Source organism: Tyto alba, unplaced genomic scaffold (assembly GCF_018691265.1).
Source record: "Tyto alba isolate M040663 unplaced genomic scaffold, T.alba_DEE_v4.0 Super-Scaffold_10, whole genome shotgun sequence".
Lineage (NCBI taxonomy): Eukaryota > Metazoa > Chordata > Aves > Strigiformes > Tytonidae > Tyto > Tyto alba.
In genome coordinates this window covers 22811666-22837248 of record NW_024881262.1, presented here as the reverse complement: position 1 = coordinate 22837248, position 25583 = coordinate 22811666, and the positions used below count along the sequence as shown (strand labels likewise).

Below are 25583 nucleotides of genomic sequence, written 5' to 3'. Positions count from 1 at the left end.
AGGCACAAGTTAATAGGCCCCCAGAACTGGCACTGGAAGCAGCATTCGGCTCTGGTGTAGTTCTTGTACATATTTGTCAGTTAGGCACCTAAAGGTAGGTAATATAAAGCTTCCTATTTACATTTGGCAACTTTGACTGTTGGTACGTATTTTTTTTTGTGAATAAAATTACATTGTGTTATGAAACCATAACACAAATAATAATTGACTCTTGTATATGATGAGCCTAACTTGGAAGGTAGTGAATTCTTGATCATCAAATACAATTGTGTAAAGGCAAAGGCCAAATTTACATTTTTCTGTGCAAAGAATTGGGACTAAAAGCTTGAGATATAATATGTTTTAAGACTTTTGCATGCTGTTTCATCTAGTTGTCGTCTTAGCAGAGAATCCCAATCATCACATGAGTTATATTAATGTTGTGTAGGCTTTTCTCAGGCATCAGGAAAATTCAACCACAGTGCACGGATCTTTTGTAATGCCAGCAAAACAACATTTTTATGCATTTTTTGCCTTTGTTTGTGAGGGATAATGCTCAGATGATCAGAGAATTTAGATATAGATACAAATTCTGTCATGGCTCTGACCTATTCTCATGTCTAAAATAGGGATAACTATATTTGCCACCCACTACTGGGAAGCACTTCACAAATACATGTTCACATTGTTTAGTATGAAGATTTTGCCAAGAGAGGTTGGACCAGATGATCCTTGAGGTCCCTTTCAACTTTGTATTCTCTGGTTCTATGAAGATGAGTTACTGACTTATCTGTCCAGTCACTACAGGTTCTATCAAGTAGAAAATAGATGTGGACAGAATCTCACAAGGTAATCCTTTACAGCACTGAGATCTCTGTTAGGAGCTATGCAAACTTCATATTGTCAGAAAAGGAGCGAAACTACATAGTTAAGCATCTGCATGTGATAATTAACTGCTAAACCACAATTTCTTTCCATTATCATTGAAAAATGAACCTTATTGACAAGAAGTAATTCTAATCCTTCAGTTGACATATGGCCAAATACAGCTCCTGGTGGCTCTTGGCAGCTGGGAACTCCTATAAGCAGACTGAAGTCAGAGGCCACACATGTAACCTCGGTAGCCCTTACCTCTTGTAAGAGTTAGGAGATTCAGTTTTATACTTCTTATACACATGGGAAGTAAACATGGAATTAAAGAGGAAATTGCAATAGTAAATCAGTCAAGTCTTTCCCCGTTCTTGTGACTGCTCCAAAATAAGAAGACAGCCAGCCATAAAAGAGAGAAGTCTGTATCAAACTATGCCCAAAACTGACCCTGAAGAAACAGAAGTAAATATGTGTGTCCTCAGGAAGAAATTTTTATATTCCTGTTGTCACTTATCTGTTTCTGTTTTTTAAATCTGTTATAGTTTTGTGTGTTTCCAGGAAAAGGCAGAGATTTTGAAAGACAAAAAAAAAAAAATTATGTTCTAATTGTGAACTGTGTAGAAAAGTACTTACTTTTCCCATTAAAATTTTCATTTTATTAAAGTTATCAATTATCTTTTTATTTATGGATGAGATGTAAATAGAAATCCTCGGTCTGTCATCTCTAAAATTCTAGTCTATCTATAGTGCTTCCCTTCTGTGTCTACTTTTTAAACATATTGATTAAATTGTAAAATAACAAAGAAGCATAAAACATCAAAGGTAACAAAAAAATAGAATAATTAGGAAATCGATAAACTATCAAGTAACATCTGCAAGTCATCCAAATGACCTTTCAGAATAACACCTAATAGTCAGAATCTTTGTAGTCCAAATCTTAAAAGACCATAATGAAATACAAATCTTGGAAGACAGATTTACTGAAATGCAAATATGTTGTAATGATTTATAAATCTTAAAGGACAGTTAATGTGCCATACAAATTCTGAGTCTGATAATGTCGATTCAGACAGTTCTGCTTTCTTGAGAATTATCTCTGCTGAACATGGCCTAGAATAATGCGGAGGAGAACCAAATAGGGAAATACAAAGATTAATGTAAGAAATAATGTAACGTAGAAAGGAAAGAACAACTGAGCGGATATTAAATGAATCATTAAGTGTACAGTGGCAGTTTTTTATTAAATCCTCTTAGACAGGCACTAAAAAAGCAACTTGAGAGTTAAATAGGTAGATTAAATTGTTTTGACACTTCGCTCTGCCTGGGGATGGATGAGAGGTTGACCGGGAGCTTATGGCTCAGCATTAAAGGGAGGGCAGGGACAGGTGATGTTCTAGTGGGAATCTGCTACAGGCCACCTGACCAGGAAGACCAAGGAGAGGAGGTCTTCTGTAGACAGATAGGAGCAACCTCAAGTTCACAAGTCATGGTCCTCACGGGGGACTGCAACCGTTGTGCTGTCTGTTGGAGGGACAACACAGCCGGGCATAAGCAGTCCAGGAGATTCCTGGAATGCTTTGATGATAACTTCCTTCTCCGAGTGATAGAGGAGCCGACAAGGAGAGATGCTATGCTGGACGTTGTTCTCACCAACAAGGAGAGGCCGGTGGGGAGTGTGAAGCTCAAGGGCAGCCTTGGCTGCAGTGACTATGAAATGGTGGGGTTAAGATCCTTAGGGCAGCAAGCAGGGCACACAGCAAGCTCACTACCCTGGCCTTCAGGAGAGCAGACTTTGGCCTCTTCAAGGATCTGCTTGGCGGAATAGCATGGGATAAAGCCCTGGAGGCAAGAGGGGCCTAAGGAAGCTGGTTGATATTCAGGGATCAGCTCGTCTAGGCTCAGGAGCCTGCGCAAACCTCATGAAGTTCAACGGGGCCAAGTGCAAGGTCCTGCCCGTGGGTTGGTGCAATCCCAAGCACAAACCCAGGGTGGGCGAGGAGTGGCTGGAGAGCAGCCCTGTGGAGAGGGACTTGGGGGGTTGGTGGGGGGAAAACTGCTGAGCCAGCAATGTGCACTCACAGGCCAGAAACCACCCGTGTGCTGGGCTGCATCAAGAGAAATCTGGCCAGCAGGTCTTGGGAGGGGATTTCAATTGAAATGGACAGAATTAAAATGCTGAACTTACTATTTACAAAAACATGAGTTCTGCACAGTAATCTTCCAATCCTTCAGGAAGTGCTCCAAGAAAGATTTTTTTCCTTTCCTTGGGGAAGTGGTAATGCCTTTGTTCCCAAAACAAGTACTTTGTCAACCCTATGTATCTGTCATGTTTGGCAGATAATATCTGTTGTTGCTGAGTTTTATTTTCCATGTCATAACTTTATGCTGTCATATAAAATACCACTAAGTGCTCTAATTGAAGAGATTCTAGGGCTTTTCCTATTTTTAAAAGTCAGGGAAAGGTTTAAAGGGCTAAAAATCTCTCTCACCTAAAGAGTAGTAGCTCTAGGGAAAGAAGGAAGATACGTGGGCTGGGGACACGTTCATCAGTTGATCTCAGGATTGTGGCTGCCATGTTAAATTATTGTGTTCTGGGAAAATGTGGAAATTGAGGTTGCTTTTACTCATACTTTACATTTCACGGTGTAACTGCTAATCAGTCTTACTGTCTTATTTTAGAAAGTGTTGTTTAACAGATGTTTTCTAATATAGACATGCCTACATTATATCTGTAGCATCTTATATTTGTCTAAGAACTTCTTTATTTCTCTGCTGGATTGAAAGAAAATACTTCCCATTTCTCAAAGTGTCCTGCCTGTGGATGTCCCATGTGTTTCAAAGAGTTTTTTGGTCACGGAGGACTTGATTAACCAGGACCCAAATGGTATAGTCTGTATATGCTTAGCCAAGAAGTAATTTTTGAATGTTGTATTGAATCTATAGGTAACATCAGAAACACTGAGAAACTGAACTATGATAAACAGCACCAGTATGAGATAATGGTAACAGCTTTTGACTGTGGTCAAAAACATGCAACAGAAGATGTCTTAGTACGAGTTAATGTCAAACCAGTATGCAAACCAGGATGGCAAGGTAAGGTTCATATATTTTTAATTTTTTAAAATTAATTTTTTTTTTTTTTTTTACTGTTTTCCCTCCACCTCATGGTAAGGAAACCAGGGTGCTTATTGCAGTGTTGTAGAAAACTTTTACTATTTCTTATGCTTACTTTATTCCAAGCCTGTTAAAAAAGTGGATAATAATCCCATACTTAGTTGCATTTGCCGTGTTTCTTCTCTAGTCAGAACAAAGAACAAATTAGGAAAAAAGAAAAAAGAAAAATTTCTGTTATAATAAGCTATTTTTTAATTCAGTCTGAATATACTGAAACATTAAAAAAATGCTTCTGATTCACCTTTCTCCTACTACTCCTTTAGATAAAACTTGTGAAGCCACCATGACAAGCTAGTTTTCCCATGCGTGCCAGAGTTGTTCAGGTTATCTTGTTCCAGGTACAGATTTGGTTTTCAAGTGCACACATGCATGAGCCAAGGCGTGTTTGACTGGCAGAGGGAGCAAAAGGCATTTTTTTTTATTGTGACTGCCATCTTCATATTGAGACATTTCAGTAGCAATTGGTTTTCTAAAAAGATTGTAATGATCTGTGGTCTACTCTGTCTAAAATGGAGAAAAACCCAGCTGGCAATGTATTAGGAAGATAGATTAGCCCCAAATTATAAGGAATTAAGATGAAAATGAGGGCTAGATTAGGGACAAACCAACTGGATGTAACCACATTATGCAGAGGTCATTCGGGACTAACCTGATCTTCATAATTGTCATTTTTGAAGAGAATGATTGAGAAGAAAAAAAATCAGTTTGGCTGTCTTACTTGAAGGTAGATTTGCAGACTGACATTTAGAGGGATAAAGGTTTTCTTTGTGAAATGAGAAGCTTTGGTCTAGAGGACCTTATTAGGAAATGTGTGCAGTATTATGATTTCATTTTCACAGTCCTCACATAGAGTACAACCACGTTTTAATTTTGCAGGGATGTACTAGTTCCCCACCTACCCAAATATTTAGAAGAGCATCCTTTTTTTTAAGAAAAGTAGAATAATTATGAACTATTTTCACATTTTCTGATCTTGCTGTTCAAAACTCCATGATTTATTCTATAAAATTAATATAGTCTCTTTACACTGTAGAAATGCTCTGTTTCCATTTTATGGAGTCATCTCAAATAAATTAAACACTCCCAAATTAGCTTGGAATTTGTATTAAAATGGGTGCAATTGTTGATTTTTTTAAAATGTCCATATTATTTCCATTTACATTTTTTATTTATTGAATAATTTTTGCAAAGATACCTTACTAATGGTATGTTTATATTTTCCAATATTCACATACTTATTTCATAGTTCAAGCATCAATTGTAGGACAGATGGTCATTGCTTGTCTCATCAGGTGGGTATAGATACCAGGTAGCCAATAAAAGTAATAGAAACAACCTCAAATAAGGTTTGTTTGTTAGATTGTTTTTTATGCTTTGTTCATCTTAGATTATGTGAAGTGTTTACAAGGTATTTAAGTTTCTAATGAAAAGCTGGAATTCAGCTATTATTTTATACATGTAAAATTTATTTTCTTCTCTTCTGGAAGTCAGAGCTGTATGTGACTGATGATTTGTTTAACGCTAGTTGGTATTTAATATGAGAGGCTGCCAGCTTGTTATTTTTAGTGTGATGGTGAGAACATAGAGAAGACAGCATATATAAAGCAACATTATCTTAAAAAAGTAATGCAATACATAAGAAGGTTTAAAGCAGCTTGTCTAAAGCATCTTAGATGGGAAAGGATATATTTTGATAGCATTCATTATGCTTGAATTTGGGCTTTTTGTTTATTTCTGTGGCCATTTGGCACCAATATTCTTTCTCCCTTCTGATCTGATAAAGTTTTATGATGGGTTTTTATCATAGGCAAGGTAAAAATATGAAATAGCTCAATATGTTCTGCTCTAGCTTATTCCATGCCATCCATGTGGAATTGTACCTTTCCATCTGTCAAACTGGTGACTGTTTCTTTTCATTGGCATGTCTCCAGGTCAAATGGCACAAAGTGCAAGAGGCTAGTGTTTGCCTACTCAGGGTATAAGGGCGTTAGGTAAACACTTGGGTAGATATCAATTTAGTTCTTAAATACCAAGTCATTAATTATAATTTGAAAATTAGCTGCAACATAGTACTTCCAGAAATTTCTACATTTTTCTTAATGAGAGTTTTTTATGCCTCCTTATTTTTAAAGGTGAAGATAATCACACAGGTGATATTGTTTCTACTCTGAGCCAATATCTGAAAAAATTAACTTGTGCTAGGGAAGAAAAAAAAAAATCAAATAAGCAAAACTTACTAATAGTATTTCCAGGACTTAAAGAGGAAATCTGGAGACTGGGAATGGAGGTTATTTAGTGTTCGTTCTTCCCTGTGTCTGTCACTCTGACCTCCCCGCAAAGAGGCAGCCAGTAGGTATGCTTCATCTTTGGAATAATTATATGTTTGAAAAGATTGGATGACTTAAGGAGGTACAGTGATGTTTTGCTTGACAGAAAAGATTAATATGTTGAGCCTTTGGCTATAACATAGAAGTTGCCAAAAGATGATTTGGGTTTTGTTTTTTTTTTTCTTGTTCTTCTTTGTTAGCTTGAACAAGTAAATATTTGGAATTTCAATTTATATCATTGGCAGTTAGTTCTTAACAGTTACTGGCTTTAGTAATCTGAAATATTGTACAGTTCTTTCTGCAACTGTTGTGAACAGAGTTTGTGGTAGTCTAATGCAAATTCAGTGTTAAAAATTTCAGTGCAATAAATTTCAATGCAGATACCCTCCATTGAGCAGGGGTGGGACAGGAAAGGTTTACATAAAACATTATTCCTGTTTCTAGAGGCTGATTCTATACATGACTGATATGTACAGCAGAGCAAATAAGACTCAACAAGCCAAGGCTCTATCCTTTAAACAGTCTTTCCTTGGGCTAATAGCATTTAAGTCTTCATTAAATTAAGGAGGTGCTTCCCTACTTCTTGAAGAGGGACATTAATATGCAATCAACAAGCATTCCCACACAGAAATTTTCAGCAAACAACGAGACCCCACTCGATTATGAGGCTACTTTAGAAACAAACTTGACCCAAATGGACATCAAACCATTCTGAGCAGACTACTCTGAAGTGTTCAGTGTCCTAAGCAAGCTAAAGATGTAAATCAATGAACTTAAATAATTCTTAATCGTTTTTTTTTTAATTAAAAAGTGTCATTAGTGAGTTTTGTCAACTGACCTGTACAGCTACTCTACAAATTCTCTTCATGCTATCTGTATGTTAACCTCCATGATTTTCAAACAATGGAGTCATCACTACCAGGTAAGTAAAGAGACTACATTATAAAGAAATGCTAGATGATAGTATTTCTGACACCATAATAGGTAGATTTGCAGTTGAAGTTATTTCTACTTTTTGTTTACTTTTTTTTTTAAAAAAAAAAAAAACACAATTAGTGGGTTTCCATACCAAGAACAACCCTATTATCTTCAGCACATTCCCTGGGATTCTGTCCATTCCTCCCAGGCTCTGCCTTTGTTTCAGTTCTACATACACAGAGCAGACACTGCACATTTTTCCTGTAGATTCACTTCCAGTGTAGTTCTTTTCACTACAGTAGTTTTAACATCACAAGTAGTGATTTCTGTAAAGTTATTTCTGCCTTATTCAGAGCCGGGTAGACAGACTTCTGGCAACACAATACTAAATATCATTATAGTATTTTCATTTAAAAACATGAGGTGAATAAGAAAGAGTCAAAACCCTGTAATCAACATCATGTTTTCTTTAGCTTATTTATGATACCATAATATTGTCTTTTCTTATTGCTGCTACTTTTAGGAACGGTCTCCATAAAACTGCAGTTGTTACTGTTCCCCCTAGTGGGATAACAAATGGAAATAAAATATAAAACAGTGTGCTGAAGGATGCAAGATAGCAGAAAGTTGAAAATAATTATTCCTGTACTGTAGTCTCTGGTGAATGATGTACTACATAGGAAGAAAATAAAGAGGAGTTTAGCCTCAAAAATGAAGAGCAGAGTCATGTCCCCAAAAAATTAAAATATGTTTTGAGACTGCTAGAGGTCTGCTCAACTACTGACAATTAAACCAAAAGTCAGGTTGTTCCCTAAAATGCAATTGATTTCAGACAGGAAGCATTATTAAGGCATAAAACAAAAAAGCTCCTCTAAACCAATCAGCTGAATAATCCAATAAAGTATCAGAGGACTCTGCTGTTTCTAAAACAAACAGGGAAGGTTGAATGTATTTTTGAGGGAGGTAAGTATGTAAAAAAGACAACAGTCCAAAAATTATAAGTCACCTCGTCTGCTCTGACCAAAGAGAACTTAATTTTTTGCTGCCAAATTTAATATGGTCCTTGAATAAGCAATGCTCACTAACCTCCAATCTAAGAATAAGTTAGGACTGATTAGAAAACAGGATTTCACAGCATCCAGCCTGAAGTTTTTTACTAATTTGAAAAGATTTCCTACACCTACCTTCAAGTCTTGTGAATCCATATACACGCTTAACCTAATTACCTGAGGTAACAATATAAAATAGAAGTTCCTTTAAAATTCATCTTAAAAAAAATGTTCCTTAAAAATTCAATGACTTTCCACTTAGTGTTTGCTTAAAAATAGTTTTGAAATAAAAGCTTCGTTTTGTTTATTTACCTTAAAGACTATAAATATATTTAGTAAGAGTAGTTAGTGTATCAAAGATATTGCATGTTACTTCTTGTTTAAGTCATGTAGGGCTCACTGAGGCTTTGCTAGCACCAAAACGCACATTCTTACCATCTCTTTAATGTTGAATAGTCATTCAGAGTCCATGTGCAGGACAGATCAGCTCTCTCTTCCTGACAAAATATAATTTTTGTTCAGAGGAGGGCAGGAACTTCTCTTTTAGTAGCAGAGTGATCTTAGATCACTTCTGAGTCAACATACTTCATAGATGCTATTTGCAGTAGATGCTGAATGATTTTGCAATGCTATTCATGTGGGCTTTCTAGTAAAATCCAATTACCAAGGAAAACCGAAACTGTGTTGGATGTCAGTGCTTTTAACAAGAAGCAATATGATTACTAAAGCAATTGGGTATTTGGAGGAGAGTGGTCAAGTGCAGAAACCTTTCTTATAAAAATAATATTCTTGGTCTTCAGGAACAATTTTAGAGGCTCAAATATTTTCTGCAATAAATATAAATCAATTTCTATTCTTCTTGTGCACGTACCTAGCAGTTTAAAATGCAGTGCTTCTGTGTTGTCTTAGCTATGAGATATTTACCCATATTTTTAAAAATGAGATTTATTGCAGAGCAGGGAGCCTTTATGCCTGTCTAGTCTTGGAGCTGCTGTACATGCATTATCCATACATCCTTAAAATAAGGTAATCAGAATGAAATGCTTACAATCAGCTATTAACTTGAATGGCATCATTTTACTAGAATATCCACTCTTTAAACACCTATTTCAGACATTTGAAAATAAATTAAACTTCTGAGTACTTATGATTTTGGGGCTCGAAGTTTACTTAAGTTCATTCTCATTTATGTGTCAACATTATTTTTTCTTTTGTTTGACTACCAGTCATATTTAGAGAAAGCAGTCATTCTTGTTTCAATCTAATTTAAGATATGCTCTCCTTTCCTCAGCATATTCTGTGTATTACAGCTAAATACATCTTTCCTGAGCATTCCAGATAAGGTGTTTTCACGTGTTTCTTTTTACTGTAGCCTCTTACTGGAAATACAGTGCTTGATATATTCCAGGACTAGCTTTCTTTTGCCTGGCTATATCGCACTGGTGGCTCATGGACATGCTGTTATTCACTTAATGGAATCAGCTCTTTTTCTATGTGTCATTTTTCAGTGATGAGTTTCCAGTTTGCTGAAGCTCCTGAACGTGATACTGGCACCTTGTATCATTACTACAAAGCAATATTTCTGTAACACCAGTTCTCCAGGTCATCTTATTCTGTGCTTGGGATATCCTTTTTCCATATTGACTTGCAATGTCAAATTGCCTTGCAGTTTTGTCACTAGTAGAAGTAATTAGCACAGTCCTGGTTTTGTGCCAAGACCATTAATGGAAAAATATCAAATAACAATCCCAAGGCAGATTCACAGAGATCTTTACTAGTTAGTTCCCTGTGCACCATGAACTTTATATTTTCAGAATAACCTATTATTGCCCTCTCTTAGGCACTTCTCTCTGTGTGTTACAATTGAAATACTAAAGCCTGTCTTTGCTTGTATCTTGCATTTTAACTGATGCAATAAACTATTCATTTTAAACCTATTTAACTAAATTCTTATTTCTGTATAGCTCTGTGGAAGTTCACTCCTGTTTTCACCTTTCTGCATTTACAATTATAAAAAAAAAAAAAAAAACACCTCTTTTTTTAAGTTTCATTGCAAGATCTTCCATGAGCGGGGCAATAGTGGTAGTGAAGTCTCTTCTGAGAGACACAGAGGCACCCATCTGCCGACCTGACGCACTCACTGGAGAGGTGTGCTGCTTACTGAGGGGCTTGAATCAGGGCTGTCACTGAGAGACTGCTGAGCCTGGTACAGCCCACTATTATCTGCTGCTGTTATTTCACATGGACACATTATCTGCTGCTGTTATTTCACATGGATACAGCCAGGAGCGGTCTAAGGGGTATCAAGAAGGACTGCAAAGCCCTGGGAGTGGCAATGAGGGACTCTGGAGCACAGATAGTTGTTTTCATCAGTTCTCCTGGTCAAAGGGAAGAGGTTTGAAAGAGCCAGTCGAATCGGGCAGTTAATTGTGGAACCAGTGCCACAGCCAAGGATTTGGCTTCACCAGGGACTCAAATTAAATAAATGCCTCTATGCAAATGTGTGTAGCATGGGGAATAAACAAGATGACCTAGAGACACACACATGCCTGCAAGGCTATGATCTTATTGGCATCGAGACGTGGTGGGATGGCTCATATGACTAGAATTTTGGAATGGAGGGGTATATGCCCTTTAAGAATGACAGACAGGGGATACAGAGAGGGGGGTCACCCTCTGCATCAATGACCAGCTGGAGTGCTTGGAGCTCTGCCTGGGGATGGATGAGAGGTTGACCGGGAGCTTATGGCTCAGCATTAAAGGGAGGGCAGGGACAGGTGATGTTCTAGTGGGAATCTGCTACAGGCCACCTGACCAGGAAGACCAAGGAGAGGAGGTCTTCTGTAGACAGATAGGAGCAACCTCAAGTTCACAAGTCATGGTCCTCACGGGGGACTGCAACCGTTGTGCTGTCTGTTGGAGGGACAACACAGCCGGGCATAAGCAGTCCAGGAGATTCCTGGAATGCTTTGATGATAACTTCCTTCTCCGAGTGATAGAGGAGCCGACAAGGAGAGATGCTATGCTGGACGTTGTTCTCACCAACAAGGAGAGGCCGGTGGGGAGTGTGAAGCTCAAGGGCAGCCTTGGCTGCAGTGACTGTGAAATGGTGGGGTTAAGATCCTTAGGGCAGCAAGCAGGGCACACAGCAAGCTCACTACCCTGGCCTTCAGGAGAGCAGACTTTGGCCTCTTCAAGGATCTGCTTGGCGGAATAGCATGGGATAAAGCCCTGGAGGCAAGAGGGGCCTAAGGAAGCTGGTTGATATTCAGGGATCAGCTCATCTAGGCTCAGGAGCCTGCGCAAACCTCATGAAGTTCAACGGGGCCAAGTGCAAGGTCCTGCCCGTGGGTTGGTGCAATCCCAAGCACAAACCCAGGGTGGGCGAGGAGTGGCTGGAGAGCAGCCCTGTGGAGAGGGTCTTGGGGGGGTCGGTGGGGGGAAAACTGCTGGGTCCAGCTCTGGGGCCCCCAATAGCAGAAGGATACGGACCTGCTTGAGTGAGTTCAGAGGAGGCCACGAAGATGCTCGGGGGGCTGGAGCAGCGCCCCTGTGAGCCACTATTAGGGCTTGGCATTTTGTGACTCAATGAAGTATTTGGTGTCACTATTTCAGGCACAAGTGCTATTCTATTATGGTTCACTAACTCCTGCAACAGCAGACTTTACAACTGTCCTGCAGTATTCTAAATTTCTGTCTAACTCCTTTTTTTTTTTTTTCTTTTAAAAAAAAAAAAAAACTATCAGCATGGTACAGAAAGAAAAGGTGTATGTGGATGTTTCTTTATGCTGATTAGATTTGTGTTCAAATCTCTTAGTAAACCATGGTGCCTTAGCAGGCCTTTGGAAGTTGGTTCTTCTAGTGGAGTCTTCTCTTTGTTATGGAGAAGATTTAACTGGGTCAGACTTTCTGATTATGATTTCCTTAACAAATCACTCATTTAAGATGCTTAAATTTTTATGTGGCATCAAATTGAGTAATCCTGTCATTTGTATGTTACTAGCTTGTAGATTAGCAGTCAAACCTGGAAAGATTTCTTAGGAGTTTTTTAAATTTTTTTATATACCTATTGGTCATGGACATGAATCAATCTTTTCTGCCCTAAGAAAAATGAACAGAACTTTAAAGATTATTTTGTAATGTTGGTTAAAAACATTCCTATTTTATGTACACATGCATATGTATGTGTGTGTATGTGTATATATATATATATGTATGTTAATTTAAATACAGGGCGAGTATAATTTAGTAAAAAAAAATCTTAAATGGTATTTATGTGTGTTATTAAACACACAAAAGAAGCATCATCCTAGCTGATAGTTGAATCTTGTTTCATTTTTCACATTATTTCTACGGAAATTCCCTGCCAGGTTACATCTCTGCTAGCAGTGGTAGGAGTTGTGGCAACCATTGTAAAGATCCATACTTGGTTCCCAAGAGAAAAAGCATTTTTTTTATGTCGGTGGTGACTGCTTGACCCTTTAAAACTTAGAAAATTGTTTTTAGAAAATTATATTCTGTGCAGCACACAGTGACATTGGTGGATCCTGGAAGTAGCATTCTGCTGATGCTTACTAGCTGATGTGTAGCCAGTTAACTAGGGGATATCCTGCCAAAATCAGTCCTTTGGAAAATGATTAATTTCATGAATGGCAAACTGCTTAGACAATCTGAACAGACCTGGTTATTTTAAGTAGTTCAGGATCTTCCCAAAAACAAAGGTATTTAAGAAAGGGCCAGGTATATATGCACTAATGGTCCTTTTTCTAACTGTCCCGAGATGATAAGGCATAGCAGATGATTCATTTTAATATTAATTATATACTTAACATTAAAATAATGGCGTTAACTCAGTTTTGTTCACCTGTAATCAGTGTCAAGAAACAGCTATCAGATTTTCTTGAAAGGTCTGTTGCAAGGCTGACATTCTTCATATAACTAGAGGTGTGTGTGCAGTTTCAGATATGTTACAGTTAATAATTCAATCACATCTCATATACACTAATGAATATTTTGCATGAGTGCTGGTTAATTTGATATAACTGAGAAACAAAAATGTGGCTGAAACCTGAATGCTGCTGAGGTAGTCAGAAATGTTTCAGACACACATGGGACTCTATTTTTTTACATATGAGACTGTCTTTATTTTTTGTAGAGGGATATAATGTTTTAACTGGTGAATAAAAAAGTATGAAGATCAATAATTTATGTATTACAATATACAAAACAATAAATTATTTTATTTTTGCTTTAAATATCTGAAACAATTGGCCATTCTTGTTTGATTGGAAAAATGTTAACCTCAGGTTTCCGAAACAGAGAGGGAACAGAAATCTGTTACTCTGATAACATACCTTATATGATACTTGAAAAATCTAAGGAAACTGTTTAAGTTGACAATTGCAGACAAATTATGCAATACTGCAGATTAAATCTAACTTAATATTGAATGAATGGGCTGAATGTTATTACATGAAAATTACTACTCAAATAGCAACTCAGCTGATGTGTGCACAGGCAGTCATAGTTGTCTTTTACTTAGTGATGTACAGGTGCTATTGATGTTAGTAAAAATAGATACTAAGCATACTTTCAGAATGTTCGATGAAGTCTCAGCTTCCTCATGAGAAGAAAATGCTACATGATTACCATTTGGATGAAAAGTCATGAAGAAAACTGGAAAATTTGGAAATGCAGACCAGTGACTGTTAGCATGCTATCTGAGCCCTGGAGGAATGATTGTTCTATATTTCAAAATGTTGGCATGAACTTAAGATTTTCTTGTAAATTTTTAATCCAGTTTAAGATGGTGGGAGAGAGCACGTTTTTTCAAGCTTTCTGAAAACAAAGTGTGTTGAAAATTGCCAAGCTCCTTCGCCTACTAAGTGAGCACATATATAGAGAGAGATATAAAAAAATATATATTACTTTTCCTTCCACAGATACTTAGAAAGTATGTCTCTGTCCATTTGCTTTAAGATATTTGACTGCTAGGACCAATATTTTTTCAATTTTTGAGTCTCCTATACCTAGGACTAAAAGAAGAGAAACTTCATCTGTGTATGCAAGAGTACTTCTGTCAGATTTTACAGATACAGAGATGTATACATTAGGTAGCAAAGTTGAGTAGTTTTGTGACTTCAGAATAATGAACTATTTGCATCTCTGTATTAATGTGGCATTTTTATTTATGTTGCATGGTAACTTGGCTGGAGTTGGCTAAAATGTATGAAAAAGACATGAAACTGTTAGAGCAATGAGAAGCAGGAGGACCATAAAAATGGCCAAAGGGCTGGAACATCTCTCCTGTGAAGAAAAACTGGGAGAGCTGGGGTTGTTCAACCTGGAGAAGAGAAGGATCTGGGGAGACCTTATAGTGGCCTTTCAGTACTTTAGGTGGGCTTATAAGAAAGACAGAGAGAAACTTTTTACTGAGGCCTGTAGTGACAGGGCAAGAGCTAACAGTTTTAAACTGAAAGAGAGTAGATTTAGATTGGATATAAAGAAGAAATTCTTCCCTGTGCGGGGGGTGAGGCGCTGGCCCAGGGTGCCCAGAGCAGCTGTGGCTGCCCCCTCCCTGGAAGGGTTCAAGGCCAGGTTGGACGGGGCTGGGAGCCCCCTGGGCTGGGGGAAGGGGGCCCTGCCCGGGGCAGGGGGGTTGGGACTGGGTGGTCTCAAACCATTCTATGATTGTATGAAAATATAAACTGTGAAGGTAGCTGAAATACATGTTTTTAATTATTGCTGCTTGTTTGGGTTTTCTCTGAAGCAGGTTGCAAACACCATAATTAATTGGATTTAAAAATTAAATGCTTCATTTGAGAAGCATAGTGATATGTATGGCTTGTGCAGGTGGCTGCCTAAGGCAGGTGATTGCTTAAATGTTGTGGGCTGTGAGACATGGGCATAAGCAAAACCACAGATTAGTCAGATCTGGCTGAAAGCGTGAATAGTTTTCAGCTGGAACTGTCTGTCATTAATACTTCATAAAATTAGTAAGAGATTTTGAAGACAAGAAGCAGCACTACAGGTGTATTATATTAGCTCTTGGTCACAATCCAGTGAGACTGATGTATATAGCCCGGTCTTTGGAGATATTTATTCTGTATCACAAAACTGTGAAATCTGTCCATATTCAGTGCAGCAGACAGTCTCGTGCCTCTCGAGCAAGCTTCTAGTCTGTCACATGGACATGTACGTTGGAGATCCAGACTGACACCAATTAGCACTTCTTGTCAGGACATGTATGTACCTCATGCCTGTGTGACTTTAGGAACAGTAGTATTACTTAATTGACCCTGATGCTTTTGTACAAAAAGGGGCAAAATCAAATTTTTTTAGGAGAGGAACTTACTGGTGCCAAGTTCAAAAACTGTTATTTTTGTCTTAAACAGTGACCTTTGAGAAAAATGTGTTATTTAAAATTATAGAACTCCCTTTCCTTTTTTAGTCACTCTTGGATCTTTTTTTTTTTTTTTTTTTTTTTGTTTGTTTGGTTTTGGTTTTTTTTTTCCAGACTGGAACACACGGATTGAATACAAGCCTGGTTCTGGCAGCATACCTTTGTTTCCCAGCATTCATCTAGAAACGTGTGATGGACCGGTTTCCTCAATACATACCACCATTGAATTACAGACCAATTACATTGGAAAGGGCTGTGATCGTGAAACATACTCAGAAAAATCTCTGCAGAAATTATGTGGTATGAATATAGCTTTCACTTGATATAATAATATTTTTCTACATAAAGCACCAGTTTCTCATGACCTGTAAGCATGTGATATGTGCATTTAGCTAAGCTGGTTCATTTTGGATAGTAGCAGTGAAAATGAGGGGAGTGGTGATATTTGGCTGGTGCTCCGTTCTTCTTTTCCTTCCCCCTGCTTTATTTTTTTTTCTCTTCTGCTCCTTTTCCCTTCTCTATTTTTACTCTTTCCTCATTCCACCTCTTTCTCACTCTTTATTCCCCCCTGCTACTAATGCTGGTGTAACAGTGTAGTGAGATTTTGGGTATAGATTTGCCATCATAGGAAGTGTATAGGATTTGATGAAAATTGAATCTCCATCTTGTGTTTCAGTCTTCCTGACTCAACTTTCTGTTCTGCTGATAAGTGCTGTGCCAGAGTAAAAACAAATAAAAAGTAAAGGAACATTTGGGGCAATCATTTGAGCAAAAATATTTAAGAAAAATTAATTTCAGAAAAGAGATATCCTAGAGGAGAAAGTTTTCCTAATTATTCTCTTCCCTTTTCCTGCTTTTTGATAACTCGGTCTAGAAAATACAAATTAATTTTGAAATGTAGATTAAATACTTGAGGATAGTGCTGTATTTTTGTGACTTTAAGATAATGTGTATGGCAAAGCAATGGCCGCACATTAAGCCATTTATCATTTGAATTTTACGATCTGCCGTCTCTTGTCCTCTTCTTAAATCCTGCCTTCTTAGAGTCCTCATTTGACACCCTGATGGTGTGGAACATTGATTCTCATCTTCTTCAAAATGTCTCTTTACCTGGCTCCTGTCTGAGCTGCAGCAGTAAATGTACTTTTTTTCTCCACTTAAATGCATAGATTTTGGTTTGAGGTGCTCTGGTGTATGGCTTACATTTGCTTTGATTGCCCCACAACAGTGTTGTAGATATGCTAAGATCAATACGATAACCTTTGAGAAATAATTTTATAAATGAAAATTTTCAGCCAACGTTACCAAGTTATTAAAAATGGAGAGCCAGTTCCCAGGGAAAAAGTTTGCAGTTTCCTATTACCTGTGGAGATTGGGAAAGTGAGCTAAAGGTGATTGGGAGTAGTAGCATTCTCATAAAATCTGAATATTTTCAACTTGAAAATTGCTTAGTTAAGATTACAGAAACAATCATATTTTTGATCCTGTATCTTTATCCAACTGACCAAGATCTTAGAAAAGCAGGAGAAACCCATCTGCCAGCAGTACGCATCTTTATCATGACATTAAAACTGAGAGGTTGAGCAAGGCTATGTGACCTATTGGGGATTTGATTTCATAAAATACTAACATTTTAGTAAAAATAAATATGTTATAGCTGAAGTCAAGTACTTTGCCTTCTCTAAGAACCTGTATTGACAGCAAAAAGAACATTGCTTTATGCCTCTGACTTAAAGTGCAAATGGCACAGTTATTCAGAGCAGACCACTATGTTACAAGATCTAAACCACCAAATGATAACATTGACATAAACCACTAATTGCAACTATATCCAACAATATTATAAGTGTAGGACTGAAAGTAGGTACCTTCTGCTGGTATATAAAGTTCCTTAGTTGAGGAAGGCTTTGCAAAGTCTAAGGGGTTGTTTGCAGTGTGGCTTGACTACCTTACCTGCTGACAATTAAGCAGTAGAAAAGATAATTTAAAGTATTTTTATTTTTCTCCTGAATAAACTAGATGTTTCCCAATACTAGTCCAATCTTAATTCATTGTCTGCACCATGTGTTAGGTTTAAGCTGGTGAAAAGCAGAATCATCAGAAACATTTCAGCAGATCTGTCAAGACCATTGTAGTAGTTGCAGGCAGTCTTTGAGCAGGTGGACAGATGTGCTGTCTAACATTGCTGCTTAACTTCTAGTTTTCACTCAGAACATCTGTGAAAGAACAGAATGTAAGCACTTGAGAAAATAGTTAGATTGTAAAAAGTGTATGTAAGTGGGGGGAAAAAAAAATCTCACTGCTGAAAGAGTATTTTTTCTTCTCCAAGGTTACCATATCTTCATAGAGAACAGGTAGAGTTGAAACTTGTAATCAGACTTTGATAAAATGGTTGGAAATTACATTGAACTTTACATCAGAACTGCATTTGGACTGGCTTACACTTTGGTATTTAGTATTTATTACCATCCCTAATGTAGAGAGAACTCTTGTGAAAACAGGTTAAAATATTTCTAGAAGTCCGTTTTCTCCCAGAAATTACCTTATTGTATCTAATAGTTGGATAAATAAATTCTTTGAAAAGGAAGAAAACCCTTATTTTTTTTTTTATACCAGTAAAGCACTGTACGATTGCAGAGTGCTGAACTGAATGATCACAGACAAATAGTCATCTGTGCCATATAAAATGCAAGATTGTCTCTCCATAACTAAGGACACAGTTTATAAATCCTGTGCTCATTTCTTAATTCATCTGTTGGAAATTTAGAGAATTCTGATGCTAAGAACAGTACATTAAAATTAATTTTTTATATGACTGATGGTTTAAGTCTGCTTTTTAATAACCCAGTGATTTGTACTCACTTTGACAGTCAAGGTGGGCAGTTTAAATGATTAAATTATGCTTGAGTCATTTTAAAGTCAAGGAGTTATTAGTGTTGTGCCTCAAAGCATTTTAGTAAGCATTTTTTCACCTTGTCATCTGACAATAATAAAAAATAAAGAATTTATAAAAGACACAATTTGGACGGCAAGAACATACCCAGAATAAATCTCACTAAAAAAAAAATACTCAGTTAAGGAGCCTAGAATGTGGTGGAAAGATGGCTATGGTGTTGTCTTCTCTCCCTCTAAGTGTAGATAAAATAGAAATTAATGGGATTGCTAAGTCTCACATATGGCAGATGGGAAACTGAAATATGGAAACACTGAGTATCAGATTCAAGGCGATGCTCCAGCTAAGAGGGCCTTTATCTCTCATCCTGGGTTGTGTGGGTTTGCAGGATGCTCAAAGAAAATTGTTGATCTGTTTGAAGTAGTAATTTGGGCTTGGTTGTATTTGGACAGTTAGCTTCCAGCTAAGCCAACAGTCTGGACCAATTCAGCAAGCAGCATCCTGGCACAAAGTCTGCAGCACGAACATGCAGGGTGGGGAGAGGAAGTAGGGCCAAATCTGTTAAGTTGCTTGTGAAAACAAACACCTTCATATGCAAGGGGTGCCTCAGGGGGTGTCAGTGCAAAACTGTGCTTAATGCAGTGGCTCCTGCATTATTCTGGAAGCATTTTAGAATAAAAGGGCATCAGCTTCTACATTTTGGAAGGGCACTGATCCAGTAGCATGGCAAGACTTTTGGGAATACCTCCAGATACATCCTGTTTGTATTGCGCCAGGTCTGTGTATGTATGCGCCTGAGCAGTTTGGGATGCTGGTTAGATTTATTAGGATTGAAACAATATGATTTCTTCCTGCTAAATCTCCCAAGCACATAATCCAATAGTTGTTCTCAGGACAGGATTAACACATGCTAACAGGATGAGGTTCCAAAGTAACCCACAAATCTCCATAAAAATATGGGCAGATAAAATAGAACCTGTTGAGCATGGTACTGATTACCCAAATGCTCTTACACAAGCCTGACCTTAAGTTGGGTAAATAAGGTAGTTTACTTGAGGATCTTGCTGGATCAGAGTTTTACAAGCAATATGAGAGACTTCCATTTTGGAGTTTTCCCACAGATTTTTTTCTAGTGGAAAAAATAGATATTTCCCATTTTTATGTCCAGAGTAGATTGAGGGAGGGATGAAGCTGCTTCTTTGAGCCTATAATTTACCTAATATAAGCATGTGCCCATTTAAAAGTATATTTCCTTCAATATACACCACAGTGCAAACAGTGTCTGTTTCTTCTGTAAGTTTAAAAGATTAACATAACAATTAACACAAAAGGAAATTGATTGAGAAAATTATGGTTCTATTTGTGTCCCGTGCAAGTAATTTTATTTTTTAGTGGCTTGAATTAAAAAAGAAAAAAAAAAAAAAAAAAAAGAAAGTTTATCACAAATTGTGCCATCTGAATAAATTGAGTTTGGTATATTCCTGTCGCTAACATCTGTGTATTAAGCAATGCAGTGTGGTCTATTATCCAGAATTACAACTTATAAAATAAATATACTTTGTCTCTGTGCTCAAATTCTAAACATGTAGGTGTTAGCTTTGATAGTACTATCACTTTAAAATAACCTCATTTTACCATAATAAATTTTGGAGAATTGTCTAAGAAATTCAGTTACTGAATTACATGAATATTTTCATATCGTTACTATAATACTTTTTTAAAAATCTGTACGATATAATCCCACACATTCTTGGCTTAAAGTTCTACACTCCTGCAGAGAGTTGGGATCTTTTCTCTCTCCTTGAATGCTGAAGGAGGGTAGGATATCTTACTAGTGTGGGTATTTTTATGAAGCTGTAGTTTGTTAACGATACTCTTACTTGACAATGCATCAACAAGAATGCAAAGATTGTGCTTTTTAGTCTGGGAAGCATACTTTCTGCTAAATGCTATACTTTACCAGCTGTGTAAAGGCTCTGGGTAGCTCATTACATGTTTTGAAAAGTGCCTGACAGTTGTTAGGCTGTAAGAAAAGACAGAGCTGTAAAGAACTGTGCTATTTTATCAGGTCCTGGCACCATATTGTTTCTGTTTTTTTCCCAATTAATTCTAATAAACAAATACTGTGTAGCTAGGGACCACTTTGTTAATGATTTAGTTTTGGGTTGGGGGAGTGGGGGCACTAACCTGAATTGTGAGTACCACTTAAAAGTCTTAGATTTATCATTAGACGAGAACACATGGAGTTACAACTGTCATGTGTCTGCCAGAAGCTGTCATTAAGGAGATATTATCTGTTCTAGGGTGCATACTGTGTATGTATTGCCATTCATACCAACTGTACTGGGAATGTCCTTGGCTGTCTACTGGACGTTAGGTGACTTGTCCTACATTCATCCCCACTGTACTCTATTCTGCAACATATCTTCCCCACATACCATATATCTTCATGCTCTCAGGGAGAGACGACGTAAAGCTTCCCAGCTGGATGTAGAGAATCTGGGTTTAGTTTTAGCAGTTCTTGAAATAACTGAAGAAATGTCATTAATGAATTTTAGAAAATAATGAGAAGTTTCGAGAAAGAAAACTTTAAAATACTTTCTATAGTTTCCTGTGCAATACATTTAATCTTGAGAACTCTTGCTGGTTTACTATGGTCAATATTTTATAATGTGTATATGATTTGACAGTGAAGCTAGTAGGACCATTTGGGTAGTAAAAATAATCTAAAGATTGTGAATCATAACCCTGGCCTGTATTAAATTAATCTTCACAGCTTTTTCATTAGTCTCTTATCACGTTATTCATTGCATATCATTTGCAGGAGCTTCCTCAGGTGCTATTGACTTGTTACCATCTCCCAGTGCAGCAACTAACTGGACAGCTGGGCTTCTCATGGATAACAATGACATGATTTTTAAATTTGATGGAAAGCAAGGGGCCAAAATCCCAGATGGAATAGTCCCAAAGAATTTAACTGATCAATTCACCATCAGTCTGTGGATGAAGCATGGACCTAGTCCAGGATTAAGAGCTGAGAAAGAGACTATTCTCTGCAACTCTGACAAGACCGGTGAGTCTGTGTGTTGAAAAAATGTTAGGCAAAGGGCGTAACAAAGCTAGTAGAGTTACCATCTCTCCTCATTTAATTTGATCTCAAAAAAAAAAGTTACTAAGGTCAGATGGTGCCACTCTAAGCATTGCTGACTTGATAGCTTATTGACAGGACTGATGACTGACTAAATTTCAAGCACTTGTCTTCATGGATAACCTCTGTGAATACATCTGTAGATTTTATAGGAACTGGTTTAATTTTTTAATTATTTAGATTGGGAAAACAGTTGTAATTCTTCATTGAAACTAGTTATATTAAATATTGATTTGGATTTTATTTATTAGTTTGGACTTAATGCTTCTATAGTTCAGGAAGATGCCTAGCATATCTGGTTTCCCCCAGAACCATAATGATCCATGGTTTTGGGAGAAGTCAATACTTTTGGGGTTTTTCAGTTGGTTGGTTTTTGTATTTTAGGTATATATTGTTTTCAAACACATTCACCTAAACAGAAGTGTTGATGATAGTTCAGATCACTGATCTTATCGGTCTCTCCTTTCAGAGATGAACCGGCATCACTATGCCCTGTACGTGCACAACTGCCGATTAGTGTTTCTGTTGCGCAAAGACTTTGATCAGGCTGACACCTTTCGTCCTGCAGAGTTCCACTGGAAACTGGATCAGGTACCTGTGGTTTTCTTTTCTCTTCTCTGTAACCCATCTTTCTACCCCTTTAGAAATCATAGAGAACAACTTAAATCCTAGCATAACTGCTTTGGGAAGTCAGAAGTCTATTGCAATTATGTTGCAATTTGTAACTGTTACGACTAATTGGGATACGCATAAAAAGAGATGAATGAGTTAACTGGGTTGAGTCATTTTATACAGTAGGTTTTTTAATTGAGTGATTTTAAACAGTAAGTAAAGGTTTATATCCTTCAGCAATGGATAGAGACATGACATTGCACATAGTTCTTTAAAAGTTTTCCATATATCATAAAAAAAAAATCTACCTTATCAGCACAATGGAAGTGATGAAAACCTTTTCAGTAAAGAGTATGCTGACACACAGAAAGGCATTTGTAATATATTGTAAAATCTAATCTGTAGACTTTTACTTCCATCTGCTGTGTTGTATGTAATTTCTCCTTATAATGAGGAGTATATCGCAAGGAAATTATTATTAAAGAGGTAAGAGTTGCCTTTCATAAATTTATTAATTCTAAGCAGGATAAGGATCAAAGACGGATGAAAGAAGACAGACTTCAGCAAAGTAGTATTTTCTCAAAGCAAGTTTCTTAATGTCTTTGGGACCAAACTGTGATATTGAAGATGTAGATATAGGAACGGTTACTTTCCTAATTCTCCTTCAGACTGCATATAAAAAGATGATCTTTGTCATGATTATCAGATGAATGTGGTAAGAAACCATGTGATGATCATAGCACTTGCCGTTTATTTCCCTTAACTGGTTTGGAATCAGTTTCTCCTGTACTTGATATGAAATCTTACAGTGTCTAGAAAGGGGTAAATTTATATTAAATCATACTGAAGATTACAAGTCATGAATAACTGATGTCGCTTCAGATAATGCTGTTCTGAGTGCTGCAGAAGGATTTGTATTTGTACACTGTATACTAAGCATCTAAATTAATGATAATACAAAGTTTATGTAAAGTATTTTGACTTACAGAGTTGAATGCAATCAACTTCTCTTCTATAGCCTTACCATGAGAAGGTACATTGTGATGTAAATCCTAAAGGAATCCAAAGTTTTGAATGAGGGATGATGGAATAAGTCCTTGGAGATATTTTGAAATTCAATCAATTGTACTCTGATTTGTGTTTCTGAAGAGAAATTATTTTGTTGAAGCCATCTTAGCAAGAGCATATACTAAAGGCAGTCCAAAGTAGTGTTTGACACATTAATTCTTTTCATTTCTACTGTTTGGTTCTAAACTGCATATTTCATTGTCTGCCAATAATAATTTGTGTAACCTAAAATACGCTCCCAAATTGTAGCGTTGCAGTTGGGGACTGAAGGGAGAATCTTTCTAACTACTATTGATAACTCCTACATGATGGAAACCAGAGGTAGAAAAGATTTTTTAGGTCACATAAATTAATTTCCTTTAATTCAGCTACTATCAACTGATTTCCACAGTGTACTTCAACTGCTCTTTCTAGCTGAAAAAGAACGTAAGATTAAAGTATAAATAGTTTGTTATGGGTTGTGTGACTAGACTTCCATGATGATTAATTTATATCATCGTGGTGTTACTATTGTAGGTTGTGTCATGAAGGGACCTAGTAAAGATTGCTTCTTTACCTCTTCTTCAGTGCTCCCTCTGGCCTATGTAGTAGAGTAAATTAAAAGAAAGTGAAAATAAAACATACCTGAACAGGGCTGGTAAGGAACTTGCATGGTTTGGAAGACAAGGCAGACAGAAATTTTCAAGTTAAAGTAATAAAATTACGCCATCTTCTAACTATCTACCTAGTGTTGTACCATAGAAAGCACAGGATAATTTAAAACCACATCAAAAAGCTAGTTAGCTTCCCACTACAAACTCCTCTGGATCTCAATATGAAAAGAAGGTAGGGCTAGGTCTTCAAAAGTAGATTAAGTGCTCGAGACGCTTCTGAAAATCCTACCAGTTGATTATTTGCATATTTAGGTACTGAAATACCTCTGAAAATCTAACCTTCAGAACTGTTTGTTCTGTAGTGGCATATCCTCAGATTTCTTGTTTTTTTAAGAATAGCATGGAAATTAAGCTGTACCTAATTGTTGTACAGTTTGTCACCATCTGCACTGCACTGGGATACGGGATGCTGTAGATGACATTACATATATGACTCTGGAAGACAGTTCAGGGGCTGGTACCAAGCACAGCCATAGTAGAGTGAAATGTGGCAGAGTACTTTATTGCTGAGCCCGCTTTATGATTGCGACAACAATCCATAGCTTGTTTTTGCTGAAGGAAATCTGGTGACCTTGGAATAGGGTGAAGCATAAACTAGTGAATTCATTTATCATTCTTACTGCAGTGTAGTAAAATTTATTATACCAGCTGCTTTGGGCTCTACTTAGTCCATGAGACTACTCATTCTTTCAAGGCACTGACCAAGACTGTGAGCTTATTGTCATTCCAAGTTTAATTTAATTCTCTAGATCTCATTTCTGTGGTGGGTGGGTGTGGCACCCATCTTAGTTGTAGACTCCATTCTTGGCTGAATACAGGGAGTCATGCAACATTTTATATAGCTACACCTGAGCAGTGCATCTGAAGCCTTGTGATACAATACAGCCATCGTAACTGTCACGCATAACAAGTGTCTGAAACCTCCACATAATAGTGACTGCCAAGTTAGCTCTGGGAAGATTGTGTCTTTTAGTTCATAGGCCTAAGGATTTATTTTCAGTATGGCTTTCAGAGTATTTAGCCCTACCTGATACATTAAACTTAATGGACTTGGCTAGGCTAATTTTTTACTTTTGTGCTGAGGATGCATGGCCTCATACGGAGAGTGCTGTAACCCTGGGCATGTGTGCCTTTAGTATTGAACTGCTAACACATGAGATGATTATGTCTGCAAAAAGTGCTAATAATCAGAGGTAACAGACTTCAAGGTGGAGGTATCCTTGTTACTTATAAGAAACATGGGGAAAAAAAAGAAAATTACATAGTTTGCTTTTTTCCCTCACTTTCATCCTTCTGGAAACTATTTTAGTTGTGAGAGAATCCATTAGTAGTAATCTGTAAGAAAAGGTACCAGAAAGAGCCATGTTAAAGAAAATCCATGTGAAGTCTCTAGTGCATGCTGGCTGATAAAAACTGCATGGTTTTCCCAAACAACTACATTAGATGCCCAATTAGGGGTGGTTCCTCCTTTTACTTATTCCCAATTACTT

General features: G+C 37.2%; 1 protein-coding gene across 1 annotated transcript in view; it reads left to right on the top strand.

Annotated features, from left to right (window-relative positions):
* The window catches only part of CLSTN2 (calsyntenin 2), a 396925-nt gene that overhangs the window by 306617 nt on the left and 64725 nt on the right, over positions 1 to 25583 (top strand). The window contains exons 5-8 of the mRNA XM_042796569.1: positions 3793 to 3942; positions 15834 to 16019; positions 21437 to 21685; positions 22230 to 22351. Of these exons, the coding sequence (XP_042652503.1) occupies positions 3793 to 3942; positions 15834 to 16019; positions 21437 to 21685; positions 22230 to 22351 (707 nt within the window). The remainder of the gene's footprint in view (positions 1 to 3792; positions 3943 to 15833; positions 16020 to 21436; positions 21686 to 22229; positions 22352 to 25583) is intronic.